The sequence below is a fragment of the Amblyomma americanum genome, chromosome 7 (assembly GCF_052857255.1).
Source record: "Amblyomma americanum isolate KBUSLIRL-KWMA chromosome 7, ASM5285725v1, whole genome shotgun sequence".
NCBI lineage: Eukaryota > Metazoa > Arthropoda > Arachnida > Ixodida > Ixodidae > Amblyomma > Amblyomma americanum.
In genome coordinates, this window is record NC_135503.1 from 38,477,730 (window position 1) to 38,489,831 (window position 12,102).

Below are 12,102 nucleotides of genomic sequence, written 5' to 3' on the forward strand. Positions count from 1 at the left end.
GGAGATACTAAGTCAGATATGGTTCACAGTTCAGGCCTCAGACCAACCCACTGGCCCCCCAAGATTAGTCTCATTGTTATGTACCACTGCGGCCCAGTGGCGTCATATGAAATGTTATCTTTTCTAGTAGGGACCTCATTGCAGTTCCAAAAAGAAAAAAGGCCAACACTCAGCCCAATTTCCATGCCAGAGGTTCTATACCAACGTTGACTTATTGCTGAAAAAAAAAAAGTGGCAAGGAAAGACAACCCTGCCATGAGGGAGTGGAAGGAAGTGAAGGAAGGACAAGAGAAGTAGGCGCCAAAGTGAAGGGTTCCGAATTAATTTTGATAACCTGGGGGTCCTTAACGTGCACTGACATCACACAGCACACGGGTGCCTTTTGCATTTCGCCTCCATCGAAACGCTGCAGCCGTGGCAGACATTTGATACCACGTCCTCGTTCTCAGCAGCCGAACGCAATAACAACTGAGTCACACCACACATGATTCTCTCCTCTATGCGCATAAGCATGTTATGTGAAATCACTGAGCTGCAGCTTGCCAACTTCGTTGCAGAGGGCACCCCAGTGCCAAAGCCACCTGGAACATGCAAGGGTGTCCGTTGCCGCCTTGGACGGTGTATCCAGCATGAACAGTTGTGTGACGGCACCAAGGACTGCTTCGACGGTCGAGACGAAGAGGACTGTCCCTACGGCAGCGGGTGACATGGTCGCGCCATGCAGTACATCTACCTGCCAGTCGCCGTGATTTATGTTGCAAGGGCTCTTGCTTTAGGCCAAACTTGCACTGTGATAGTTTATTTCCGATACTCGCGTGTTGTGCCGCTGTGTCGTATAGTCCTTGTGCCGTGGTCTTGTCGTCGTCCGTGGGCATTGTCTCTTCAGTGCCCCTCTATTGCGGTATTACTCTAACACTAGTAAACTGGTGTCAGGAAAACTTTGAGCTGTGCTGCTCGGTGCCAAGTGCCACGCGAGGAACCCTTACAAGAAAAAAAAATGTGCATCCTCGTATCTATGAAGGCTTACTGTTTGCCGTGAGGGACCTTCTCCAAAGGGACCGATAACAGAATGCAAAGGCACTGTACGTTTCCCAAAAGTGGAAGTCGCATCACCCGTCATCTTGTCCAAAGCTAATCTATGTCAGCGATGTCTTCGCTCTAGCTTGAACGTGTCTGCATGTAACACTACTAACCACACTCGGTGGCTCATTGGTGCTGCCGTCATAGTACAAGCTACTTAAACCTCCTGTAGTCTCCTTAAGGCATGGAGACTGCGAGAACTGTGCACCCTTAACAACACATGCAGCACTATTCTTCATTTTCTTTATTGTATACTAACAGCGGTGTCCACTGGTTCTGACAATTTATTTAGCTCCGACATCTCAAAGGCTACAGTGATGTTGTCTGCCATTCCATAGAATAAGCGGTGTTGCAAAAGCATAACAGCCACAGGACGTACAACTCCACGATTAAATTGAAAATTCAAGCACGACAACCAACCCGAACCCTTCTGTTTCAAGCACCTTGAAAACCAAAGCCATGAGATTCCGTAGCCTGGCAAGTGAGTTGTGCTTCATTTATCACAAAAGTTCTCTTAGACAACGCCGTGGTAAACTGTATAGACAGCAGTGCATCAGCAGATGTAAATCTGCCCTGCGGGTATAGGAGGGAGTAGCTTAATTCTTGCCCGAAGTGATGGATGGTGTGGATCTTGATTCTTCATCTCTAAAGTAAGGTATCCTCCGAGGACAACGGGCACAGTCAGGGAATGGCCAGCGTCCGGGAAAGTGTGACAGGCAAGCTGATGTGCCAGCTTATTGCCGGCAACTCCAGGCCAGGGGCCCACATCACAGTAACAGAGGAGGCAGCAAGGGTGCCAAGTGCTAATGATATTCCCAAACGTATTCGCTACCTAGAAAACGCAAGAGAACAAAACGACATACAACACAAGTTTGGGCCATATGTCAAATTGTCGTCTTCGTTTTTTTAAGTAGCGCATACGCTTGGGAAGATGACCATCCAACTGGCCTCTGCGTTAGCATTGATGCTAACGATAGCTCGGTGGTTGCGAGATCCTCGAGAACAGTGTAATGTCGAACCATGGAAACGGCCTGCATGGAGCCTGTATACATATACAGTATATATATAGGTACACGGAAGTTGACAGGAGACCTCAGCTTGGTGCAAGATGGGACTACTTTTATCAGTACAGCAGAAATATTCCCTGGGTCATAAGAAGCTGGTGTCACAATCGCGTCGAGAATGCTCAGTACCCTGACAATGAAAAATTAAATCTCGCGCAACTGCAAGCATCACGGAGCAATAGTAATGAGTCTGCCTTCGTAACACAACGATTTTCTCCAGTCACCTACGATGCAGACGTGAGACTTAAAATATTCAAAAATATATCACAGTCCGCCACCTCCTCCCTCCCCCAGCACAGATTACAAAACCATCTAAACATTATGTGATGACATTCGTAATGTTTATGGCCTGCAACACTTGGAACTTGCGGTTACTGAAGTGGTTTCGCACTCATACGTTTCGTAGGTGCAATGTTGCTCCGAAATTGTGCTCTACTGAATCTCCATTAATGAATGCACCAGCGTCATGAAGCGCTGCTTGTCTGCTTTTGCCGCCCCCAAAGGGTTCAACTTGAGAGCTTCACTAACATACACGTATTTACAACGCCTGTTGAACTCATGTTGCACATACAAGTCCCGCATCAAACACATTGAGAATAACACATCTTCAAGAGCAGCTAAACTAAGTTGGTAAACAAAGAGCAGCTAAACAAGCTTACAGCAGCTCAACGAAAATACCACGTTTGCATTCCGTATCGCTTTCCTCTAGTCAGCCTGGGGCAACCCACCCACACTCACTCACTAAGCTCATGTAATTTATGTGTTCATCCTCTGAGTGTTTCTGTACAGGTGTGAATGTGTTGTGTTCCTGGTGTTGTCTGTTGTTGTGATGTGTTTGAATAAATCAAACAGTGGTGACTGCCAGCTGCCTGCTTGCTCTTTTTGTCTGCCAGACCGCAGTCAGCATGGTTCATAATAGTTACAGATTGTTTTTTTATTTCTCCTTGCACACTCATCTGCACCATCACTCATTATTGACTGCAGCTCGGTAAATTAGTGCAACGCAGGATTTGCATTCTTGGAAGAATTTTAGACATTTTATATGTCTTCAGGTTAGAATGGGAGATCAGTTGTTCATTCACAGAATCGCCAAAAACAGTGGCAGAGCTTTAACGTAGTTAAACCGAGTAGACGTACGAAAGCATAAGTTGAGCCTGGGTGGCTCATGGTTTTGCTTAGCTGAGCTGTCGGCATATCCAGCGAAAATATTAGACTGAGGTTAAGCTCTGATCGAGGTTAAGCTGATCTGATCTCTTCACGCCGCAGATGGAGGTTGATGAAGACGACAGTGTGCAATGCACAGTGCAAGTGTGTGTTGCAGTTTTACACGAGGCGTGATCAGCATAGTGCTCTTGTGCAGTGGCCAGTAAAGCTGATCTGTTCACGACGCCCTGGGCTCAAAACCCAGTCGCGGCAATATTTATTTTATTTCTGCACCTGCAAGGTCAGGGACGCCAGAAGATTCTTGGTTCGGTTTGACCTCGTGAAATAATGCTTTCGCACTAAAATGTGTTACGGTTGCCTTTTAACCCTCTAAATGGTTTATACAAATCTATTACACTTTTTGCTATAAACCAATTCTCAGAAGCGTACTCTGGTGAGTGCACTTTGCGAGTGTGCTGCGTCCTCTCGCTACGACAATGTGTGCACACTATGTGAATGCCGGCAAGCGCTGAGAAGGTGGTGGTGCGTGCCAACTCAGTTCCCGTCATAAATATGGCCCCGCCCAAGGAAAAGTGAGCACACAGCAGCTTGTAAGGATAACCAAACAAAAAGTGGCGCAGCAGGCTTGCGGTGCCTTTAGCCCAGCAGCAGTTTGCAAGGCGACGCCCACCTGTGGACTTCATTCTATGATGCACAGTCAAATTCCAGGTGACCTTCTTTATCCCACATGCAGCTTGCTGTTCGGCCAAGGTGGAGCAAGAAAGGTCACATGGCATGCGCACCTTGGAACGACGTCCACCGACGGGCGTCGACTCGTGCATACTGCCAGTGTGCAATTTTCGAATTGCGCATGAAATTGCCAAAGTTTGTTGAACTACAACTACTATAGTATTTGCGTTTTTGAAGTTCTAAAATGATATTGATATTGCTAATGGTTAGTCCTTCAACTGCGACCAGGGGCCTATCTATAATAGTTAAAAAGTTTACAAGAAGGTAGTTAACCAGATTACTAGTTAACATGATTCACTTTTTTTCTGATGCTTGCAACATTGGCATTACGCAAAGGCCATCTTGTTAGCTTTAAAAATTAGTTGCGGGCTTCCCTGGAACACGTGGCAGTGTAACGCTGTCAGAATAGAAGCATGGAGGTCATGATTGCACAGGTATATGTGCCATCATGGAGGGACAGTTGTGCGTTACGAAGAACGTGTCTGCCTGCTCTGTAGCAAGTGAGGAATATTTGGTCTGGGAGGTACCATTCTAGCTAGGTTTTGCGAAGGTATATACTCTGATTATACATAGCATGTATCTGGCCGCCGTGTTACTGATCGTGAAGAGATGCAATGCCAATAGGACTGCGAAGAAACCAACTGCATGGCACTACCACAACAAAACCTTCTTTGAAGAAACGTTAACCTTTTAGCTGACTTTGACGAGCCAGGCTTGTCATGATCAACTGAACTGCTGTTGTGCTTTATGCTGTGCAGGCTGGGCAATTTTATTTTTTATTTTTTTTCTGCACACACTAATTTGTAATTCCTGGCTCATAACAAATCATGCGTTTTCTGGCATCCAAAGCATTTCCTTTGTTTGCCAACAGATGGGAGCACGGTACTAAATGATGATTTTGGTGCCATTTTTAAAAAAAGAAGTCAGCAGAGGCGCTTAAGACTGCTTATGTGTGGGCATGCGAAAGTGGTACTGTCCCTGGGTGCACAGTTTATGCGTAATGTTTGTATGTGCATTAAAGTTCTTTTCTACAAGTTTATGTGTTTGCATATTGTTTGTACACGAGACAGCAAACGTTCGGACCCTCTTGCTGCACTGCGATGAGGTTGGCCGAGTTTGCATGCCGTGGACACAAGACATAGACATCTGGTTGTTTGCGATGCCCACACACACACATGCATGCGTATGACACCACCCGGAACGCTGTACGACGAACAGATGCATCCCAATCTTGCATACAACTGAAGGTGCATACGTCTTGTCCTCTGTTCAAATCCCTGCCGCAAGCTAGCCTCCAATCATGTGACACCACCCGGAGTGCTGTATGACCAACATTTGCGTCGCAATTTTGGCACTAATATCGGGAAAACTAGAGCCACATGGAGGTCGGCCAGTGGCGAGTATATATAGAAGAACGACATGTATAGGATTGTATGAAGTGGCAGTGCTCGGCTTGCTATGTGCGTGCCATAAGGCCACTTGACGATGTTACCCTATTTTTCTTACCATCGCTGGGATTTTCTGCGCCATTTACAAGCTTGAGCACATGCGCGTGCATGCGTGCACACACATGCACACCACGCCACCAGCTTTTCTTGTAATCGTCGGACTAATAATTCTTTTGCATTAAATATCCATCCGCTAGGGAGTTCAAGCCAGTGGGCCACGTGGTTGAGATGATAGCGCAAGTGTCAAGAGAGGAGACGTTGCAGAGGTTGAGTGAAGCAGGGAACTGCATGGGAATTCACCTGTGACGATTTGCAAGGCTTGCATTTTTTTTAAGGCTGTTTCTTGTTCAGATGTGTTCAGTGAGGTGTGCGAGATTCTGACACAGGAGCGGGCATCAAGAGACATCAAGAAAATAATGGTTTGTGTAGTAGATCGTCAAACCTCATAGTATTCTATTCCACAGGTAACGACCTTGGGTAACAGGTGTCGTACCACTGTCACATAGTGGTAAACAGTGGTTGGAAGTAAACTCGTGTCTTGAGTGGTTGAGAAATATTAACTTTAATTTTTCAACTGTGTTCTAGGCCTGCTTGTAATAACTAGTTATGATCCTCAACTGTTCCTGATGAATGCTTTCAAAGTCTTCTGGTGGGCTTCTTCAGCACCACAGAGCAATTTTGCGCGCGCAGGTGTGGTGTATGTAAGGAACTGCATACAGATGTTGAAAAGTCCAGTTAACGGTACAAAAGCAATAATTATTGAATTATTATCCCAAAAGCAAGGGAAGCAGGAATGAGGTGCGCCGTAGTAGTCAGCTCTGGCTTTTTAATGTACCCTGAAATCCCTGTAATAAGCATCCCTGCATTTCGTACCATATGTATTTGCTGTGGCTAAGTCATAACCACGACTTGATGCTGCAGCAGCAAGTCTTGTGTTGCAGCATGTTCGCACAGGAAGTCCCAAGAAGCTTACACTGCTACAGCCTTTCGAAGAGCATAAAGAGTGTAATGAAACCAAGTAGACGTGCGAAAGCATGTGTTAAGCCTGGTTGGTTCTCGGTTTTGCTTTGCTGTGTCGTCGGCATGACTGGCGACGATATTAGCTCAATAGTAGTATTAGTTGATGAAGACAATGACACGCAATGCACAGCGCGAGAGTGTGTTGCAGTTTAACACGAGGCGTGATCGGCTGCGACGATAGCATAGTGCTCTCATGCAGAGGCCAGTTTGTGCCGCCATGGGTTCAAAACCCAGTTGCTGCAGTATTTATTTATTAATTTAAACTCACACAGTCAATTCAGGGTCAGGCTTCAGCGATGAAAAGTCAAACTTCAGTTCTATTCTTTTTACAGCTTTAGAATAGAATAGAATTGAGCTGCCTGTAGATTTTAATGGCTTAGCAGTATTCCTGCTGAAGAAATTAATCAAGACGAAGTTCTGACAGGTCAGGTTTGGCACTGGCGCTAGTTTTGCAATGTGAAGCTTCATAATCCATCTCCGTGAGGTCAAGTGCACATTTGCGCATGGGTATACAATGCCAGCAACTTTGAGAAGCCTGGCCCATGAAAAACCACATCCCTAAAGCACTGAAAACACAGTAACCCACTCGTGGAAGGTGCAGTAAACAGCCAAATCAAAAATGACTTCTGCTGCTGCCAATAACCAAAGTAAGGTGACCTTTTAAATGTGTGAAATTGATGTAAACAAAATTGCTCCATATTCATCCCAGAAATGCAGTAAGCAATGCACGAAAGCTTATCACATTTATATGCCTCCAGTTTCAAAGCACCTTATTCAACACTTTCTTAACTCCAGCTACTGCTGTGCATCCATTCCCTTGAATACGTACACTGTGGCGAGCTTGGGTGCCCAGGTTTGCATGTCAAAACTGCATATCTACTCTATAGACTTTTCACTCGCATGTTAAAGGTGTAATTTATTAGAGCATTACCTACACATCTCCTCCTGCAAGCCAAGGTAACCTCGCTGCTACTATCGACAGTGTGCATGTGATGTCATGGACGCCATTTTTGGGTGCAGAGCCTAGTTTCCACAGTGCATTCTAGACCAGATGGAAATAAGCGAACTAAAAAAATGCACAAATTTTTGAAGTGCTTCTGGTCCGAAAGATGGTGGCCGCTATGATGTCCGTGCAAAACACACATACACGTAAACCATGATACCATTCTATTAGTAGACACCGCCATCAGCACAGGTGTAATCTACTGTAACAGCATGGAGCCCAGTCCTAAACGCTGCCATATTTGACAGATTGAAGCGTGATGTGCACTCAGTATTACCCTCTCTAGCTTCCAGCCTTTGTTGCTTCGTCTTTTGCTTCATCAACATCCGTTTCAGTCTTCTCCCCATCAAGAGCAGCCCGCCGGTTTCTCCAGGCTTTCATGTAGACAGCTGGGTGCATGCTCGAGTAGCCAGCCAGCCCGAGCAGCATGCCCACACCGGGACTCGTCTTTGCTCCCTGCCCAAACCAGTAGTTCAGCCGGTCAAAGTTGATGGCGACTAGCTTTTCATTGCGCTCATTGGGCATTGGGTCGAAGGAGCCGAGCTGCTCAATGGTGTCCCTGTCACGGGGCCGTCGGCGTAAGTGTGCCGCCACAATGTGATAGAAAGGCCGATTTGCACAGCCTTTCAGTAGCAGCTGAATGCGAATGCGCTGTGGGATGGCAGAACCTGTGCACGGAAAAATAAGGTAAAAGCACTCAAGTGGATGCACAGCACAGCATGCATGCAAGGACACATCTTCATTGAATTCACAATGGCAACATATGTATTGATTAAAAAGACTAATAAACTTGCTCTAAAATGGCAGGACCATTTTTGTTTTTGCTTTAACATTTGTTTTTGGAGTTAAAATCGAACACATGCATAACCTTGATAACAGCCTGGGGTAGGGCCAGTGTGCGACTCATAAATGCGACGGGAAACAGCCCGTAAAAAAAGGGACAATAAAGAGACGACACACACAGGGCACTGTGTGTGTCTGGCTTATTTGATACAGCCAAACATTAAAAAGCAGATCGATTTTGTTCACTGCTGTGATTGGTCGGCGCAGTCATACAGGACGCCGCAGACCGTGGCCCATTGTTACCAACTGCTGTTATTTTTTGTATACTTTTTATAAGACGCAACATGGAGCAATGAATGGGCGGCGACTGGCAAAAAAAAAAAATCTGCTCGATTCAAGCCAGGTAACGCAAGATAGGTATATCTGCACTGCGAGGAAGGCTACCAGGTAGGCAGAGCTCAGTAGAGTACACAGCACGGCTAAAGGCACTCGTAACGAAGTAGGAAACATTTTTTTTTTACCTTTTGCTACTTCCAATAGTTAACCTGTAGGTGAATTATCATAACATTGCAGACAGCCAGCTTCCGCGCAAATTGTCAAAAACGTCCTAGCGTTATGCTTAAACAGATATACTGAACGAAACAAAATAGAACGAAAGGTCCTTGCTCCACAGGCACTGCTCCGCTCAGTCACATTTTATACAGTTAAGAAATATTCAAAGTGTATCCCGATCGCGTGTTGCGAGCAGTCGGCACAGCAACTTTCGCTCTCCGCCAGTTAAGACTGCAACATGACACATGCCGCCTTTCGAGCTGTATACCATAAAGCTCAGATAAATTGTCATTTACTTACTTGCCATTACACTGCCTGCCTATGCCAAGGTCTGGACTCGAGAATAGTTAAAAAGCTAGCGAAGCCGGTCGCCCATGCAGGCTGCTGTAGGCCGCCATGTGCACAAGTCGCGACACATGCGCTACAATAGAGTATAGGCTGGTAGCACCGTTAGTGAATGGGCGAATTCATAACTCATCTTCAGTAAATTTTCCGGTTATGTGCAATGCAACAAATTTATTTTTTTTAACAAAACCGAGTTTTTAAATCGACATTTTGTTTTGTCGCCTAATCGTAAGATGGCAGCACAATACGGCTTAATCTGCAGTTTTGGAAGTGCAGTTTTGGTTCGTTTGACCATCGCCTCCTCTAAGAAGATATCTGCCGTGTGCGCCAAAAAAAACTACTGCCCTTACCTTTTACTTTTTTCTCCTTTTCACTTGAGGCAGTAGCTAGCGATCCTTGTGGCGGCCGCTTGCACCATATGCATGCATGCGCACATCACCGCGCGGTCGTGGCGCGCCCGCGCCGTAGCAGACGACGTCTCTGCGCCAGACGGCGCCTTCCGCGCGTTTTCGACCGTTTAAGCAAACGAAAATAAAAGCACGCAGAGCTGAAAGTCGCAAATAAATAAATAAATAAATAAGTCGCAAATAAATTTAATTTACTCTCTCATAGACTGCTTAATCCTTCTTTAAATGAAGATTAAATCGTTTGAGAAAAAAACGTTGGCAGACCTATACATGGTTTGCATGTGACGTCACGTCCGGCGGCGCGCGCTGCGGCGGACATGTTGGTGCAGTCCGTGCGGAGTCGGTGGAGTGCGTATCGCACGCGTTTCCTCGCTAGTGGTAACACGTGCAATTTTGTTGCCTTTTGTGTGGCATGCCGCCGCTTCTCAGTAGGCAGCCTTTAGACGCTACCTACCGCTTAGATCTTACGGGGTCGGAGCGCGTTCGGTATGCGGAAAAAGTGCGTCTCTGCGATAATATCGACCCGTTCATGCTGCCAACGTTTAGAGATCTAAAAACGTTGCATGCTGCGGCCGGGAACGGACACAAGCGATGTCGACATATTTCCAGAGATTTGTTACGGTGACATCGTCAATTACCTTGTTTTTTCTGCAAGCTTTCTGACCCTTGAAGAAATGAAGGCGTTTAAGTCCACCGAGGCGCATAATTATTTCACTAGCGGCTGGGTGAAGGGACTGTCGGCAAAACAGCTGCAAGGGGACAAGGTGCTTCTACTTGGAGAGGTAAGCCGCAGGGCATTGATCTTTGTAAGGATTAGAGTAAAGAAATAACGGTTATTAAATCCACAAGTGTCTGAGTGTAAGCAATCACTCAGTAAAGTTTTAAAAAGAACTGTTTACAAACTGTCAGGCTAGTGATTCATTTCTTCATATGTACTGAACCTGGACGACTTCAGATTAAATCACGAGTTATTCTATTTTTATGGGCATATGAAGAACCGTTGCTGGTTTATCTTAGTTTGGAAACCCAACAAGTTATTGCGCAAAAAAGAAACGGTCATGCGTGGAGAGATTGTTATCGCTCGCTACAGATTTGTCGACCAAAAATTTAGGTCTCGCCTGCCGCGTCGCGCACTATGGCCCGCATTAAGTGATCAAGCTCATCGCTGTTGCCGTTTTCGACGGTCCGGTAGCGCGACAAGATCGACAGTGACGTGTGCCTTCGCAGAGATGTGCCCAATGTTAATTTGGATTCGTAGCCTCCATTGTTCCCGACTCCTCAGCCTGACACTTCGCTTGAGACGCGCGTTTCTGGGTCCGTCGTCTTGCCGCGCGAGCGTGGCGACCGGGATCACCATGTTTTGAGCTGTAGCCGAGCAAAAGCGTAGGGGCCCAGTCCGGGTCTGTCTCCTCCCACAGTTTTGATGGTCTGCCTACAAAATGCAAGAAAAATTTGTTTAAAATGAGATTTTCCGCTATGCTTGTACGTCATGCACCTAAATAAACACTGTGCATATGCAACGGACTTACCTTTTACGAAGTGGGCGCCGCAAACACGTATGCCCGTCCTTTCGGTGTTGAGATCGGCACGTTTTATACGAGCCAGCCACACCTCCCGTCGCTTCGCGCATAAAGCTTTCGTACGATCACCTTGATGCTCGATGACCTTTGGAAGACGAAAAAAGTTTGTGTTTGTTGATTTCGCCCAACAAGTGCGGTTGGAGCATCCAACAACAGCGCAGATAACCATCGCAACGCCGTCGAAGTACACCGTACGCGCGAATTGCATCAAGTGCACCACGGCCGCTGCGACTGCACCAACATGGCGGAACAGTATCCCAGGGTTCCCAGCTACGACGTCAGTGCAAGCCATGTATTACCAGAAGAACTGTTTAACACGTCTGCTGACTGCTGCCGCTCGCTGCTTGCAACTGTTCCGGTATTTTGGCACTTCAGCAGCAGTTTTACTTGCTCATTGGGCGTATTGAAAGGAATTTTGTTTTGTAAAGCAGTATGCGCTATTGTTGCGTCTCAAACTGCACCTCAAGCGAAAAGAAAGGAGCCCGGAGTCTCATTTCACGAGCTACCATACCCGACAGCGCTACGCGGGAGCGGTGGATAGGGGCAATAGCGAGAAAGAATTGGGTGCCAGCATGTGATTACACTGTTGTGTGCAGCCTGCATTTCAAACCGTCTGATTTCCGAGACAACTGCAAGCGACGTCTACTGAAACCAGGTGCAGTGCTTTGTGTCTTAAGTGCCAGAACACCACGCACGGAGGAATCCGCCGTAACCAGGTGGAGGAATTTTGTTTTGTAAAGCAGTATGCGCTATTGTTGCGTATCAAACTGCACCTCAAGCGAAAAGAAAGGAGCCCGGAGTCTCATTTCACGAGCTACCATACCCGACAGCGCTACGCGGGAGCGGTGGATAGGGGCAATAGCGAGAAAGGATTGGGTGCCAGCATGTGATTACACTGTTGTGTGCAGCCTGCATTTCAAACCGTCT

The 12,102-nt window shown here is 46.5% G+C and overlaps 2 protein-coding genes across 2 annotated transcripts in view; one reads left to right on the forward strand and one right to left on the reverse strand.

Annotated features, from left to right (window-relative positions):
• LOC144098930 (uncharacterized) overlaps positions 1-5,329 on the forward strand; it is a 114,788-nt gene extending 109,459 nt beyond the window's left edge. The window contains exon 20 of the mRNA XM_077631900.1: positions 558-5,329. Within this exon, the coding sequence (XP_077488026.1) occupies positions 558-706 (149 nt within the window). The 3' untranslated portion in view covers positions 707-5,329. The remainder of the gene's footprint in view (positions 1-557) is intronic.
• A 1,400-nt stretch (positions 5,330-6,729) lies between these two features.
• Positions 6,730-9,287, reverse strand: mRpS16 (mitochondrial ribosomal protein S16). Its single transcript, XM_077631901.1, has 2 exons — positions 9,144-9,287; positions 6,730-8,176 (listed from the first exon to the last, which is right to left on the reverse strand). The coding sequence occupies exons 1-2, from the start codon at positions 9,148-9,150 to the stop codon at positions 7,791-7,793; spliced, it is 393 nt and encodes a 130-aa protein (XP_077488027.1). The 5' UTR covers positions 9,151-9,287; the 3' UTR covers positions 6,730-7,790.
• Positions 9,288-12,102: the final 2,815 nt, after the last annotated feature.